Genomic DNA, 16,889 nt, shown 5'->3' with positions numbered 1-16,889 from the left:
GTCCTTTGATCTGATTATGATAGAATTGGTAGATTGTGCAGTAGAATTATTGAACATAGAGCAAACAAACTTAATTTATTGTCTTGAGACTCAAGTAAATTACAACATAAGTCATTTCTGTGTCTTTGTAGCGTTGTGGGCCTGAGAAACAACATAAGAAACATACGCATATTAACATTTCAGAAAGAACTAAACGAATGTATGCATTTGACTCTGAGTGAATGATACTTTTTACTCTTGTTATCTATTGGAATACACTTGCCATCCGTTTACAAGAATCAGATTGGCATTTGAAGCAATTATCTCAAATAAACTGTTGGCATAAAACATAGTAGACTATTTAGCATTTGGAATACATGTCAGTCACAGTGTTGACTTATTATCAGTCACTGCAGAACAGTAGTTAAGATTTCACAGTCCGGGGGCTAGTCTTGTTCACTTTGGCGTACAGTGGTGAACGTCTTGATGAGTTCGAGCAAACTTTGGTTTTGTTGACTGTGGCATAGACAGGGAACGGAACTTCCCCCTTTTCATCTACCTCCTCCAGGTGGTTGCTGCCGTCTGCTGTCTGTTGTTGAGAAGCCTTGTTGTCTGTAGTGAGCCATGGATTACAAACCTCTGTGGCGACAACGTCATACACTACGGACCCAGTGTAGCTGCTGTGTCGTCGGACACTGCTCTTCTCTAGCTCAGGTAAGGGAGGCAACTGCCTCAAAGCCTTCTTCACCGACCTTGGGGTGTCCTGCCCTGGGAAAGACCCTGCATAGAGTGAAACATAAACAGTGAGCTGAGTGTGATGTGGGGAAACATGTCCAACTCCAAGTGTGATGAACAACTGACTCTGACCTCTGTGTTCTCTTTGGGACTGGGTTGACTTTCTTTTTGAGGATGCTGGTCCAATGATGTTCTTCCTTAGTTCTGAGGTCGTGACCTCAATTGAATCTGGGGGCTGCAATGAGCAATCATATAGGTATTAGCAGAGGGAGCCATTGCTTTCAGTTCAGTTTGATTATTCCATACATTTGAATTCCAGCTTTACGTTAAGTTGTACTATTTTCTGGAGTAGGACATCCACAAACAACAGTCAATGGTAATGTAAATGAATTGGTAAAGTGAATGGTACATTCCCAGGTATTTTGTACACTGACCCTTTCACCAGAGATCGGTCCCATTTCAGCCAATGACAACCTGGACGTCTTTCTACTAATGGAAGAATGCAGACAGGATGTCAGCAATACCTAAACAAATGCTCATAAAGGGCCATAATACAGGAAGAAGTATTACCTTTTTGAACGGATCGCACATATCATTGATACTATGGGAAGCAGAAGGGATAGAAGACACAGACTCCACTGCACTGGTGACAATAGTCTCCACACAATCTCCAGAACCATGGCATTGACTTTCTGACATACACAGAAGAAGAAAAAAGCACACTTAGTTCCAAGTTTCAGTTTATGTCACAACAAATCAATCATAGAATTAGAGGTGGAGAGTGCTGCCTGGGTGAAAATAGGTGTACAAAACATTTTGAAGGTAGTCTTTGGATGACTCATGATAAAATGTTCATATTTGAAGAAATACCGTGTCACTCCTCATTTTTGGTGTAAGTTAATGCCTTTATGATCTTGTCATGTCCACAAGGATAATTAAAACCACATACGTACGTGTTTTGGCTGCTATGCCTTCCTCAGAGTGTATAGAAGAAGCCTCTGTGCCAAGCTTTGCCAAGGGATAAATCACACATTCAGAATTTCTCTAAGAACGAAGTTGAACATCCATAGAATGGGTGCTTACCCTTGGATGCCTGTCTCCAGCTTGTGAACTGAACACTTTGCCTCACCAAGACAGACCACCAGCTGTAATAAATAGAAACTGCAAAGAAGTTTGGGGAAATTCAGCACTACCTTTTTGGTTGTTATGTTAATTGCACAGCAGCAAGGTTCACCTGTGACTTCTGCGAAGCTGAGTTCTTTGCTTCTCCATTTCAAAATGTCAACACTCTAAAACCGCTTCCTCTCCTCATCTGCACTGATCTGATATCATAATGTTGATACAACGGTGAGCACTAGTGAATGTCTACAGGGGCTTTCCACTTTATGGGACGATTGTCCATGCCACTGGACCAGTCTTACTGACATACAGTAATATCATGATTGAGAGTAATGAAATACCATTTCAAATCAAAGTTTATTTGACACGTGCAGTGAAATGCTTACTTACAGGCCCTAATCAACAGTGGGATTTTAAAGTAAAAAAAATAGGTATTAAGTGAACAATAGATAAGTAAAGAAATAAAAACAACAGTAAAAAAATAACTGTAGCGATGTAGGTATGGTTAAAGTGACTGCATATATGATTAACAGAGAGTAGCAGCAGCGTAAAAGAGGGGTTGTGGGGGGGACGACGACGACAATGCAAATAGTCTGGGTAGCCGTTTGATTACTTGTTCAGGAGTCTTATGGCTTGGGTGTAAAAACTGTTGAGAAGCCTTTTGGTCCTAGACTTGGCGCTCCGGTACCGCTTGCCATGCGGTAGTAGAGAGAACATTCTATGACTGGGGTGGCTGGGGTCGTTGACAATTTTTAGGGCCTTCCTCTGACACCGCCTGTTGTTGAGGTCCTGGATGGCAGGCAGCTTAGCCCCAGTGATGTACTGGGCCGAACGCAATACCCTCTGTAGTGCCTTGCGGTCGGAGGACGAGCAGTTGCCGTACCAGGCAGTGATGCAACCAGTCAGGATGCTCTCAATGTTGCAGCTGTAGAACCTTTTGAACATCTGACGACCCATGCCAAATCTTTTTAGTTTCCTGAGGGGGGACAGGCTTTGTCGAGACCTCTTCACGACTGTCTTGATACATTTATATATCCTGATTTACATTTACATATGTATCAGGATATCTATTATTTTATGAATTATTTCAGGATTAATTTATTATTAATTCATTATTTTGTCCCACAGGCCACACTCCTTCATACATCTCACCAGGAAAACAGTGCTGAATGTCATTGCTGATCTCATATTGCATTAGGTTAATAAGTAGAAAAATACAGACATGGATAAAGTATCCAATTTTCATACTTGAGTAAAAGTAAAGATACCTTAATAGAAAAGTAAAAGTCACACAGTAAAATATTACTTGAGTAAAAGTCAAAGTAGTTGGCTTTAAATATACTAAAGTATCAAAAGTAAATGTAATTGCTAAAATATACTTAAATATCAAAGGTAAAAGTATAAAGAATGTCAAATTCCTTATATTAAGCAAACCAGATGTACAATGTTCATGATTTTTCAAATGTACGGATAGACAGGTGCACTCAAACACTTAGACATAATTTACAAATGAAGCATTTATGTTTAGCCAGTCCACCAGATCAGAGGCAGTAGGGATAACCATGGATGTTTTTCTGTCCTGCTAAGCATTCAAAATGTAACTAGTACTTTTGCTTGACAGGGAAAATGTATGGAGTAAAAAGTACAGAATTTTGTTTATGAATGTAGTAAAGTAAAAGGTGTCAAAAATATAAATAGTAAAGCAGAGATATCCCCCCCAAAAAATACTTAAGTAGTATTTTACTTAAATACTTTACACACTTGAGAAAAAAAAATAAAAAACATGCAAAGGATTTTTGCAACTTTTTCATTTGTAGAGTTGACCTGTCACTCAACAGTACAGTCGTGCGACGTAGAAAAACAGCGGTGCAATTCACAGAGCGGTGTACTCATAATTATCTTCCTAAAATTCATATCCAAAGGCTAGTTCACGTCAGCTATTTCACGTAAGGGTAGTGGGAGGGTTCAGTCAGTTGATAAACCCATGTAAGTAAGCATTGACAGTCAACACTTGTAAATTCTTACCAAAATATGTCATATGAAGCGCTCTTGTTACAGTTTGACTTTCATTGGTAAGGAGTAGCTAAAGTGCTAGATAGAGAACTAGAGCATAGAGAATTCCCTGTTCCTTGACTAAATAATCTCACGTTAGCTCAGCTAGCTAGCTACTGTAGCTCAAACAGTAACTGGCAGGATAGCTGGCTCTATCGTAATCTGGAAATTTGGGCAAAGATTTGTAACGATTTCGAGTTGAAGCCCAGACGACACAGGTACAACGCTTTTTGGGGGGAATGCTAGAAATATCTAGTTAAGATGACGGAGCTGTATTTGTATGTCTGTATTTTTGGGAGGCCAACCTAGACTGCTGTCACTGTGCGTATACGGCTTGTTGTTATTGGCTATTGGTAGCTAGCTTCCCAGCAGCTAATCCAGCTAGCTACCGTTAACGTTAATTGGCTAATGTAAACATCACCAGTCCAATGGCTAGTATTAGGAAGGAATGTTGTGTACATAGCTGTCTGAAGACCACCGCTTGGCTAGCTGAGATATAACCAGTTGTTGTTCTAGTTAGCTAACAGTTATGTTTCAGTATTTAAACCTCAAACACTTTGGAACCCCTCATCAATTTAGGTGTAAATGACTCCAGTGTCCATTGACTGATGTACCTAGTAGAGAAACAAACATCTATGTTTGCACATTAATCCTATTTAAGTAAGCATGTTCTTTGTGTGATGTCCGTTCTATTCTATTTCTCAAATTGCAGCCAATTCCTAGAGACTGTGCAGATGCCATCTGACCTTTGACCCTCGGACCCTGCACCTCTAGTCCGTGCTCTATGACTTGCTGTGAGGCCATGTCTGCTGTGAACATCACCAGAGACATCCTGCACAGGCAGATCAGGGTCAGTCCAATGTTTTTTTATTTTTTTTATGAAATAAACGAACTGCCCTAACTAATTCCTACAAAATTTAACATTTTCATATTTTCTTTTCAGGATACATGAGCAAAATCAACAACTCTGAAATGCAATCTGCATTGCAATCTATTCAATAATGAACACTAGTATTCACCGAAATGATTTAATTATGTTGCACAGAGTGAGACAGGAGATTTTGGTGAGAGACCGGTGATGTTTTGCCTTAATGTCTGCAGGACAAGAGAGCATTGGGCTTCCAAAGGCAGTATCATGTCACAGACCCCTTCATCAGTAGACTTGGACTGGAGGCAGAGTTGCAGGTGATTTGTGTGTGTGTGTGTGTGTGTGTGTGTGTGTGTGTGTGTGTGTGTGTGTGTGTGTGTGTGTGTGTGTGTGTGTGTGTGTGTGTGTGTGTGTGTGTGTGTGTGTGTGTGTGTGTGTGTGTGTGTGTGTGTGTGTGTGTGTGTGTGTGTGTTACTGCACACATACAACATTAATGCCTTTGCCAATCTGACAGCCTGTATCTGTTGTGTCAACAGGGCCACACTGGGTGTGTGAACTGCCTGGAATGGAACGAACAGGGAGAGTAAGTCCTGAGCTGAAACCAGGGTTCTATTTAAATGACCATATTTAACACTTCTACATTTATGTTGGCCTATCTGTAATGTTTACTCTTGTTCTATGCAGTCTGCTGGCATCGGGCTCAGATGACCAACATTGCATCATCTGGGACCCCTTCAAACACAAGAAGCTCACCACTATGCACACAGGGCATGCAGCAAACATCTTCTCTGTGAAGGTAAAAACATAAACTGCTTGATGGGAAAGTCTGTGTGTAGAAATGAAGCTTCTTTCTTATTTTATCCTCTCCTTTTTTCCCGTCCCCCCCTTGCAGTTTCTCCCTCACTCAGGTGACCGTATCCTCGTGACGGGTGCAGCGGACACCAAGGTTCACGTGCACGACGTGTCGGTCAAGGAGACCATCCACATGTTCTCTGACCACACCAACCGCGTCAAGCGCATTGCTACGGCCCCCATGTGGCCTAACACCTTCTGGAGTGCTGCGGAGGACGGCATCATCAGGTCAGAGCCCCGGTAGCTAGCTAACCACTGGAGCATCCTTGTCGCATCCAAAGATGTTTATTGGTTAAGGTGACACTGTCAGATACATTGTCAGATGCATCATGTTATTTCTACTGGCTTGTAGTAGAATATCGAAGGTGAAAAGATGACATGAAACAGTATGGTTGGAATGGAAATGTTATGCCATGGGCCCCTTTCTTACCTCAAGCTGTTCCCTACCAGTTCCTTGGCTCTCCCAGGGACTTCTTCTCTGGGTCTCTGTGGCTACATGCTTCCAGCAGCACTTCCATCACACGCTGTCTTGGAGGTTAATGTATCTCCAGAGAATACCCTTTAACTACCCTTCAAAGCTCAGGTGCGCAGTGGGCATTGGGGACTACTGCAGATGCGTGGTTGGCTTCAGGCTATGGTTCCCATAAGGGGGTCAGCTCAGACACAGGAAGTTACTGATGGGGGGGGGGCTTTAGTATTTTATTCTCTCTACAGTACATCACTGCCTGACTGCCCCCTGCTGCTTATGACTCAAAGGGCCAATGTTGCAATCGTGGCTTGTGTTTTTGTTTTTGACTAACCGAACCAGCAGTCTACAACCTCAAAATATGGCTCCCACGTACAGAGTATAGTAGTTAGTAGTTTCTTTTTGAGCAAGCTGGCTTTGGACACAAATTGCAGTTTTAATTAAACCTGCAAAAGTCTAGTATTTGATTAGAATTCAAAACAAACAATATTTTAAAGAGCTTAGTTCTGACTCTCTGGAGATGATTGATGTCCTCATGATGTGCTTTCTTCTACTACTGTTGTAGGCAATATGACCTGAGGGAGAGCAGTAAGCGTTCAGAAGTGCTCATCGACCTGACGGAATACTGTGGTCAGCTGGTGGAGGCCAAGTGTTTGGCTGTCAACCCGCAAAATAATAACTATCTAGCAGTGGGGGCCAACGGGCCCTTTGTACGCCTCTATGACATGCGCATGATCCACAACCACAGGTGTGTAGTAGTCATGCTCGAATCCTAACTTGAGATCGATGCATGTGACTCATGTTTCCATTGACCTGAAAGTTCAAGTCATCTCAAGTCTGAAGTTAGGATTTAGCTCTCACTGCCTGACTGTCAAATTCTGAGTTTAATTGAATAGTTTTTCATTTCATATCACGTAAGGAATATGCACGACTATTGGATAGATCGTCTAATATGTCTCCCTACTACTCTGGACTATCATCAGTCATACCGATGTTATTATCTCAGCTTTGAGACTTCTTATATACACAGATGGAGCATGATTTGTTAATCATTTATGTTTCTCTCCTCCACTTCCATTCACAGGAAGTCTGCGAGTCAGAGCACATCGGCAGGAGTGCACACATTCTGCGACAGGCAGAAGCCCATCCCAGACGGAGCGGGGCAGTATTATGTCGCAGGTGTGTGTGTGTGTGTGTGTGTGTGTGTGTGTGTGTGTGTGTGTGTGTGTGTGTGAGATCGTATGGTTTGGCTTATTGCCCCAAATGTATTAATAAAAAAAACTGCTGTGAACACTTTCTATGAAGCCCATACAGTATCTACAATGTATTATAAACAGTAAAAACACACATGGACAATGTGTGTGTTTTAACACAGTCATTTGCAGTACATGGAACTAAACTAGTGGGACAGGTAAGGTGATTCTGTATGCCTCTCACCCAATTTCTTCTTGTTCCATTACCTCAGGGCACCTGCCAGTGAAGCTCCCTGACTACAATAACCGCCTGAGGGTCCTAGTGGCCACCTACGTCACCTTCAGCCCCGACGGCACCGAGCTGCTAGTTAACATGGGAGGAGAACAGGTAAGGCTGCTTCCTAGAAGGGGAAACGTCCTAGAAGTTATGCCTCCAGGTCAGCTCACTAGGCAAAAAACCATCTCTTTCTCAGATTGTCGGGTTTGAATTCCAACAAGCATACTACTTTAACTCTCAAACCAAATCATTAAAGTTGATGATTACCTTTGGTTGGTTCAAAACGGTAACTTTGCCGGGAATGTGTTTTCTCTTGTCTGCAGGTGTATCTATTTGACTTGACGTTCAAACAGAAGCCCTACACCTATCTGCTTCCCAAAAAGTGCCAATTAACAGGTATAACTATGGAAATAGCCCAAAACTTACTACAGTATTTGGCCATTAAAATGACATATACAGAATGTATTATTTATGACCAATGGAGGGATGCAGTTGCTTGCTGAAACTCTGCCCATAGTTTAGATACAGATCTGGGCATTAAAAAGTGAATTCTTCAAAATGCCTTGCAGCAGCAATCTACATCAAGGTACATTGTCTATGTGACAAATTACTCTCTCGCAGGGTGACATCAACCACCAAGGTCATTATCAATCACTTGGCAATAAACCATGAAATGAAATGCATTTTTGAAAAATGTTCCTGTCAGTGCAGTTACATCCACTTTGCGGCAAACGTTCTTTACTGTGCTGCAGTACAACTTTGTAATGCCCAGAACTGTATGGGGATTTCTAAAATCTTGATCTCCCAACAGATGTTCAGAATGGAAAGACAACCAACGGTGTGTCAAATGGAATTCACTTGCCAGCCAGCCGTCTTCGATTCGCAGAAAGCAAAGTTTTCTCTGGGTAATCTTTTTCTCATGTTTGATTTTAATCGTTCATTTTCACCCACATGTTACATTTAGCAACAGCCTAGCCCCAGTGTATTTATAGAAGCACTACGCTATGGGGTGGGGGGGTGACATCCCTAGTTTCTCTCATCGCTTTCTCATCTCGTCCTCATCTTTCTTCCCTAGTTCTGGCGAGCTGCCGCCTCACTTGGAGCGGATAAAGCAGCAGGCCAACGACGCGTTTGCGCGGCAGCAGTGGACGCAGGCCATCCAGTTCTACAGTCTGGGCATCCACGAGGCCAGCCACAACGCCATGCTGTACGGGAACCGCGCCGCCGCCTACATGAAGCGCAAGTGGTACGGCAGCTTTTTCGACCTAGAGCCCGAGCTAACCCATTAGCCTTGTTTACTCTCCTTCTGTGTGTCTCCTATTACAGAACATGGTCATGTTCAGTAAGGCATACTGTAGCAAAATGTTTTGCAACGGAAGAAAAAAAAAAGGTATAACGTCCTTGTTTCATCCCGTTTAAAGCGGTTTACCACTATGCTGGTACGTGTGTGTGTGTGTGTGTGTGTGACTGTGGTATTTACTGTTGTGTGTGTGTGTGTGTGATGTGTTCTCTCTCTCCCCCAGGGACGGTGACCACTATGATGGGCTGAGGGATTGTCTGAAAGCCCTGTCCCTCAACCCTGGGCACCTGAAGGCCCACTTCCGGCTGGCACGCTGCCTCTTTGAGCTGAAGTACGTGGCCGAGGCTCTGGAGTGCTTGGATGACTTCAAGGGCAAGTTCCCCGAGCAAGCCCACAGCAGCGCCTGCGACGCCCTAGATAAGGATATCAAGGCCGCCCTCTTCTCCAAGATGGACTCTGGTGAGAAGGAGTTAATGGTGATGCTGGGTTGGGTAATCGTCTGTTTCCCCCCCCACACAAATAAAGTGTGATTTTGGCTGACTTCTGACTTTTCCCATCACCTTTCCACATTTGACTTACAATATTTTTTTATATGATGTTGATTCAATTCAAAATACCTTATGTATTCCACAAGGGCAATTGCGCAAATTAATACAGTGTTAATTAGTGTACTGATTTGATATAATGCATTGTTTAGTAGTTTTTGTTGTTGTTTATTTCCATGTTGTGTCTGTTTGTAGCTGAGGACAAAAAGGGCAACAGCTCAATCCGCTTCCACACGTTCAGCAGGAAGGAGTCCATCCCAGAAGACGAGGTCGTCTTGAGAGAGCGCAGCTACGACTACAAACACCGCTACTGTGGTCATTGTAACACCACCACAGACATCAAGGAGGCCAACTTCTTTGGCAGGTCAGTGGAGCATTTTAGACACTGATATATTATACCTTCTATAAAAACACTATACGTTAATATTAGTTGTTGACCTAAAAAAAAAAAAGCATGAGCTGACGGCTAATGCATAGTCAACCCTGAAGAAGACACTGCCTTCTAAAACGTTGGTTATGTTTCCCCATTACATTTTTGGGAGGATACAGTGCATTCGGGAAAGTATTCAGACCCCTTTACTTTATCACATTTTGTTACGTTACAGCTTTACTCTAAAATTGATAAAAAATAAAAAATAAATGCGTCATCAATCTACACACAATACCCCATAATGACCAATCAAAAACAGGTTTAGACATTTTTGCAAATGTAAAAAATAAATAATCACATCACAAGTATTCAGACCCTTCACTCAGTACTTTGTTGAAGCAACTTTGGCAACGATTACAGCCTCAAGTCTTCTTGGGTATGATGCTACAATCTTGGCAACCCTATATTTGGGGAGTTTCTCCCATTCTCTGCAGATCCTCAAGATCTGTCAAGTTGGATGGTAAGTGTAGCTGCACAGCTATTTTCAGGTCTCCAGAGATGTTCGATCGGGTTCAAGTCCGAGCTCTAGCTGGGCCACTCAAGGACATTGAGACTTGTCCCGAAGCCACTCCTGCGTTGTCTTGGCTGTGTGCTTAGGGTCGTTGTCCTGTTGGAAAGTGAACCTTCACCCCAGTCTGAGGTCCTGAGTGCTCAGGAGCAGGTTTTCATCAAGGATCTCGCTGTACTTTGCTCCGTTCATCTTTCCCTCGATCATGACTAGTCTCCCAGTCCCTGATGCTTCCACCACCATGCTTCACTGTAGGGATGGTGCCAGGTTTCCTCCAGACTTGACATTCAGGCCAAAGAGTTCAATCTTGGTTTCATCAGACCAGAGAATCTTGTTTAGATGCCTTTTGGCAAGCAGGCTGTCATGTGCCTTTTACTGAAGAGTGGCTTCCGTCTGGCCACTCTACCATAAAGGCCTGATTTGGTGGAGTCCTGCGGAGATGGTTGTCCTTCTGGAAGGTTCTCCCATCTCCACAGAGGAACTCTGGAGCTCTGTCAGAGTGACCATCGGGTTCTTGGTCACCTCCCTGACCAAGGCCCTTCTCCCCCGATTGCTCAATTTGGCCAGGCGGACAGCTCTAGGAAGAGTCTTGGTGGTTCCAAACTTCTTCCATTTAAGAATGATGGAGGCCACTGTGTTCTTGGAGACATTCAATGCTGCAGACATTTTTTGGTAACCTTCCCCAGATCTGTGCCTCGGCACAATCCTGTATCGGAGCTCTACGGACAATTCCTTCAACCTCATGGCTTTGGTTTTTGCTCTGACATGCACTGTCAACTGTGGGACCTTATAGACAGGTGTGTGTACGGTTGTGAAGGGTAGGAAACTTTCCGGTAAATTTACGGAATTTTTCCATGGGAAGTTAAGCCCGTGAATTTGGGGAATTTTGCTTAAATTAATCAAAAAAGTTAGCTTAAAACAGTGAACCTTTTTTGTGTGATACACATAAGGCAATTCTAGGTCTTGTGGCATATTTTGGTTAAACTATCCCCAATTCAATGGAATTGCAACCCTCTGCATGCACAGTGCATTCTTCCATCACGTGTACAGCTGATTCTCAAGATCTTGCACACTAATGAGATGCTATTGAGCCGACACGACTACACTGTCTGAGCCAAGGACTACATGCTTTCTGGTAAGTTTTGATTACAATACTGGGTGGGTGAATATATTTTATGACCTATATGATTTTTTGTTGACTAGTAAATAGTAGCCTACAACAAAGTGTTTTTTATATAATTTCTAACTTGTTAACAATTTCTGCTAGTTCATTTTTGCTACCATGTGGGTTTTTAGCTTGCTTGATCCTGCTAACTGAGGAGTGTTAATTCACCTGTTTCCATATATGTTTCATTTTAAAATATTTATCTTACAAAGTAGTTGTTTAATCTAACTGCTTAACTATTTATCTATACATGGAATTGTATTTGTTTGTTTTTTACAATTTTTTTTCTAATCTTTACAGGAAAATGCCACGGGCACTATGTGATGTGTGGAGAAATTACACTGCAGCTAATGTAGAAGGAAAAGCTGTGTACATTTGCAAATACTGTGCCAAATCATATGTGAAAAATGCAACAAAGATGCAGAATCATCTGGCCAAGTGCTTAAATTAAGTAACCTCTGACAAAAGTCCCTCTACTTCTATTCGAGGTGAAAATTATGAATCAGACACGTTATCGATTGCAACAGGAATCAGATGTTTTTTTGACTCAGTGGAGGAACGTAGTCAGAGAAATGCTTATGAATGTCTTGCTTGAGCTGTGTATGCAACTGGTTCACCTCTGATGCTCACAGGTATTGGAAGAGATTTTTGAATGTTCTTCGCCCAGCATACACCCCTCATAGCAAAGGTCTCATAGCAAAGGGTCTGAATACTTATGTAAATAAGGTATTTCGCTTTGTCTTTATGGGGTATTGTGTGTAGATTGAGTATTTTTTAAATCCATTTTAGAATAAGGCTGTAATGTAACAAAATATGGAAAAAGGGAAGGTGTCTGAATAGTTTTCATATGCATTGTATATAAGTGTACAACATTTTTTAGACCTTTTAAAGAAAACACATGATGCTGTTCTATAGAAACTTTGGTGCCTCCTGAAGAACTTCATAACGCATTCATGAGCAGTTCATAAGGTATCAAATTGTGGTAGTTGACATAAGAATAAAAGAATGCTCATGTACTGCTTATGAACGTTTTGATTATGAATGCGTTATGAAGTCCTTATTTAAGTACCCTTCAAATGAAATGTTACGGAAATGTCTGCCACCTGTGTGCAGTATCAAACGATGACAAGGTTTAATAGTTGACTCTCTCTCCCTTTCACAAATATAAACGCAACATGTAAAGTGTTGGTCCTATGTTTCATGAGCTGAAATAAAAGATCCCAGAAATGTTTCATACGCACAAAAAGCGTATTTCTCCACAACCAAAAATGATTTACATCCCTGAGTGAGCATTTCTCCTTTGCCAAGAAAATCCATTCATCTGACAGGTGTGGCATATCAAGAAGCTGATTAAACCGCATGATCATTACACAAGTGCACCTTGTGCTGGGGCCATTAAAAGGCCACTCTAAAATGTGCATGGAGCATGCAATTGGCATGCTGACTGCAGGAATGTCCACCAGAGCTGTTGCCAGATAATGAAATGTTCATTTCTCTACCATAAGACGGCTCTCTCGTTTTTGAGAATTTGGCAGTACGTCCAACTGGCCTCCCAGCCACAGACCATGTGTATGGCGTCATGTGGGCAAGCGGTTTGCTGACGTCAACGTTGTGAACAGAGTGCCCCATAGTGGAGGTGGGGTTATGGTATGGGCAGGCTTAAGCTATGGATGATGAATACAATTGCATTTTATCTATGGCAGTTTGAATGCACAGGTCTTGAGGCCCATTGTGCCATTCATCCGCTGCCATCACCACATGTTTCAGCATGATAACGCACGGCCACATGTTTCAAGGATCTGTACACAATTCCTGGAAGCTGAAAATGTCCCAGTTCTTCATGGCCTGCATACTCACCAGACATGTCACCCGTTGAGCACGTTTGGGATGCTCTGGATCGACGTGTACGACAGATTGTTCCAGTTCCCGCCTATTTCCAGCAACTTCGCACAATCATTGAAGAGGAGTGGGACAATATTCCACAGGTCACAATCAACAGCCTGATCAACTTCATACGAAGGAGATGTGTGGCGTTGCATGAGGCAAATGGTAGTCACGCCAGATACTGATTGGTTTTCTGATCCACGCCCCTACTTTTTTTTTTTAGGTATCTGTGACCAACAGATGCATATCTGTATTCCCAGTCATGTGAAATCTATAGATTAGGGCCAAATGAATTGATTTAAATTGGCTGATTTTCCTTATATGAACTGTAACTCCGTAAAATCTTTGAGATTGTTGCGTTTGTATTTTTGTTTAGTGTGTGTGTATATATAATCCCCCCCCACTCACAGTAAAGGCCAGTACATTGTGAGCGGCTCCGACGACGGCTCCTTTTTCATCTGGGAGAAGGAGACCGCTAACCTGGTGCGGATCCTCCAGGGGGACGAGTCCATAGTCAACTGCCTGCAGCCTCACCCCAGTTACTGCTTCCTGGCTACCAGCGGCATCGACCCTGTGGTGCGGCTCTGGAACCCCAGGCCGGAGGTCATTAACAACATTATTAAATTCTATTAAATTCAAATAACTTAATTTCCCCAATGAGCAAACTTCTTTTGTGTGGAATGGTAGGCTACATACAGCAAGAAACAGGATGTTAAAAAAAAGATAACAGCTCAGCACCAAGGACACTATACATAGAGTAGATGCATTAAAAAAGCAAACCATTCAATCACTAACATGATTGATTCTTTGATTGAATGTATTTGTTGCAAAACATTTTTTTTTACTGCCAATACATGCATTAAAAACTATCAAGGATTACACTAAAAATAAACACAGTAGTACATCTGGTTATTGGATTGTCACAATTGAGGCTGCAGTATGATTTATCCTTTCCTATGGCCTCCTTTTGTAGTAGTCTGATGTAAAAAAATAAAATAAAAAGGCTGACTTTACAATACACCAGAAGTGAACCCTTTTCTTACCTTTCTTTCTCTCCATCCTTCTCCCCTCTGTCATCCAGACGGAGAGTGAGAGTGGGAACGGGCGCGTGGTGGAGGACATGGAGGGCGCGGCTGCAGCCAACCAGCGGCGTATGAATGCCGACCCCCTGGAGGTCATGCTGCTCAACATGGGTTACCGCATCACGGGCCTCAGCGGCCGCGGGCCAGAGGGCTCGGACGATGAGGACAGCTCAGACGGCCAGGTGCAGTGCCGGCCCAGCTAGACTAGCGGGCCCAACACCACATACAGTATGGAGGCAGCAGGACGCAAGGCACTCCTCCCCTACCCCCTCCCAAACCCTGAGGCTGTCTGTGTGTGTGTACGTCTGTGTGTGTGTGTCTGTGAGGAGGGGGGAAAAAGCACCATCGATATTCCGTTTGTCAATGTTTCATTCACCCCTCTAAAACGAAAGCAACATTGAGTGAATGTCATGTCACAGCTCTGCACTATGCACTGCCCTCCTCTTTCACATGCCGAGGCAGGATTGGAGGAAACCAGTTTGGCGAGGGGATTCCACGGAGGTGACGACGACGACCTTTCACCTTTTTTTTAAGAACGCCAACGACATCACCTCGACCTCCGTTGCTCCAAGGCTGGGGGTATTGGGCCTATACGATAAAGAAGAGGAGAGCACTCCATCACTCCCCAATCTCTCACTATGAGCTAGGAGTCAACCACTTCTAAACCCTCTTCAAGAAGGAGCGTGTTGGAGGGAAACACTACAAGCAGAAGCCTCCGGCCTCTGGTAGTGTAGCCTGCAGACGGCTCAGAGGTTAGAGGTCAAAACGAGGCCCCGATAGTCAGTGTCCTCATTGGAGGATGAGATTTGAGTCCACAGGAAGTTGCTTTGTTTCATCTCTAGTGGGCTTTTCAATTGGAGTATAAGAGGTCACACTCAGCCCCTCTCCGGCTCTGAAAGTCTCCACTTAAAGTTTTTGATTTACAATCCTTTTTTTAAGTTTTTGGAATATTGGTCAACAGGAAGAGAGCACAAGAAGTCTTGACTTTAAGTGTTACCCAGTCTTGAAGTGTTTCTCCAACTCAAATTAAATGTGTTGATAGGATTGTGCACCTTGTTTCTTTTAAACTCGGTCTGGAAAAGAAAAAAGAAGAATGTTTTTCTCTGCATTTGTTCTAAGTTTTGAGAGTAAAAAATGGCCAAGGATCCATGTTGCATTTTGCTTTGTCTGTTGTTGAGAAGTTCTTCTTGTGGCTCTATATGCCTATTTTATTGACAGGTATGCAAAATGTTTCCCTTTTACTTTTATTATGTAGGTTAAGACAAAGCTGTCAAACTGAAGCTGTAGCTCCTCACATTTTCTCCAACACTTAGACATTTGCTCCTCTGTCATTTCTTGATAGCGATGTAGAGACGGATAATTCTAAAGGAGGGTTGTGGGATTACGTTTAGGGGTTTGATTTAATTGATAGTCAGGTGTTGATTGGTCAGAAAATCTGTCAAACTTTGTTGTACTAAAGGTTGCAAAATTGTGGTAATTTCCACAAATTTCCCAGTTTTTTTTTAGATATCCCGGTCGGTAGATAACCGGGATTCGGATGGAATAAGCACGAAATCGGGGATCTTTTAACCAGTATTTCTAGAAGAGCTGGGAATTATGGGAAAGTTAACCTATGTTGGACTGATGCTCTGAACAGAGAGGGGGAAAGTGATGAAGAGAGAAGGGTATTTCACTATCCTAGGGCAATACCACCAGTCCTAATATCACTCATGCATGGCATAGAGGCAATTTCATAGACGCTATTAATTTGGTGTCTTTTGGGGTTCAGGATCCCTACACGAGCACTTTCAGCTTTCCCCAGAAAGTTTTGGGGGAAGAATGGGATAGGGATTTTTCCCTTCCTGTAGCTTTGGACCCAGCATGAGTCCTCTGCTGCAGTTGGTGTTTTGCTTATGAGGTTATATGAGATTTTGTCTAAAGGTAACATTGTAAAGGGCAAATCTGAACAATGAGCCTCTAGGTCCTCTGGCCGACCAGCAAACCTCTAGCTCACTGATGACGTGGATTCAAAGAAAACCTAAGGATGGAGTCCTCTAACACTAGGCTTCCATGTATAATTTCTTTGTTAAAAAATAATTTAAGACATTTTTTTATTTGTTTATTTTTCTTTGGGAAAAATCCAATGACAAAGTTTACTGCAAGAGAAAAATAAAAGAGGTCTAATATTGTTGAACCACTTGTCTTGAGTTTGTGTTTCACCTCCGATCTGTATTTAACCAGGGTAATGACGATTTGGATTGTATTACTAATGTTTTCCACCTGCACACTGTTCCAGCTGCAGAAATATAGGCTATACACAGGTCCACAACTATCCATTCAGCAGCGGTGTAAAGTACTTAATTACTTTAAAGTATTTTTACTTAAGTAGTTTGGGGTATCTGTACTTTACTATTTAGCCAATTTTTACTACAGTCGTGGCCAAAAGTTTTGAGAA

The 16,889-nt window shown here is 42.6% G+C and overlaps 2 protein-coding genes across 7 annotated transcripts; one reads left to right on the top strand and one right to left on the bottom strand.

Moving 5' to 3' along the window:
- Positions 1 to 49: 49 nt before the first annotated feature.
- LOC115176360 (uncharacterized) lies at positions 50 to 2,118 on the bottom strand. Of its 4 annotated transcripts, none has more exons than XM_029736338.1 (5): positions 1,668 to 2,118; positions 1,285 to 1,406; positions 1,149 to 1,203; positions 847 to 949; positions 50 to 759 (listed from the first exon to the last, which is right to left on the bottom strand). In XM_029736338.1, exons 2-5 carry the CDS (start codon positions 1,392 to 1,394, stop codon positions 404 to 406), a joined length of 624 nt encoding a protein of 207 aa, XP_029592198.1. In that variant the 5' UTR covers positions 1,395 to 1,406; positions 1,668 to 2,118; the 3' UTR covers positions 50 to 403. The 4 variants fall into 4 exon arrangements, with proteins under 4 accessions (XP_029592198.1, XP_029592188.1, XP_029592177.1 ...); XM_029736328.1 differs by having other exon boundaries at positions 1,798 to 2,118; XM_029736317.1 differs by having other exon boundaries at positions 1,285 to 2,118.
- Positions 574 to 16,628, top strand: LOC115176288 (WD and tetratricopeptide repeats protein 1). 3 transcript variants are annotated; one of them, XM_029736223.1, is made up of 16 exons: positions 574 to 693; positions 4,598 to 4,735; positions 4,987 to 5,070; positions 5,290 to 5,336; positions 5,438 to 5,549; positions 5,646 to 5,833; positions 6,637 to 6,819; positions 7,156 to 7,250; positions 7,537 to 7,652; positions 7,865 to 7,937; positions 8,353 to 8,446; positions 8,617 to 8,787; positions 9,065 to 9,300; positions 9,582 to 9,750; positions 13,784 to 13,976; positions 14,455 to 16,628. In XM_029736223.1, the coding sequence occupies exons 2-16, from the start codon at positions 4,670 to 4,672 to the stop codon at positions 14,656 to 14,658; spliced, it is 2,031 nt and encodes a 676-aa protein (XP_029592083.1). In that variant the 5' UTR covers positions 574 to 693; positions 4,598 to 4,669; the 3' UTR covers positions 14,659 to 16,628. The 3 variants fall into 3 exon arrangements, with proteins under 3 accessions (XP_029592083.1, XP_029592100.1, XP_029592092.1); XM_029736240.1 differs by lacking the exon at positions 574 to 693 and adding an exon at positions 3,748 to 3,819; XM_029736232.1 differs by lacking the exon at positions 574 to 693 and adding an exon at positions 3,805 to 4,103.
- The last annotated feature ends 261 nt before the right edge of the window (positions 16,629 to 16,889 follow it).

The sequence above is a fragment of the Salmo trutta genome, chromosome 3 (assembly GCF_901001165.1).
Source record: "Salmo trutta chromosome 3, fSalTru1.1, whole genome shotgun sequence".
Taxonomy (NCBI): domain Eukaryota; kingdom Metazoa; phylum Chordata; class Actinopteri; order Salmoniformes; family Salmonidae; genus Salmo; species Salmo trutta.
This window is presented reverse-complemented; position numbering and strand designations above follow the sequence as displayed.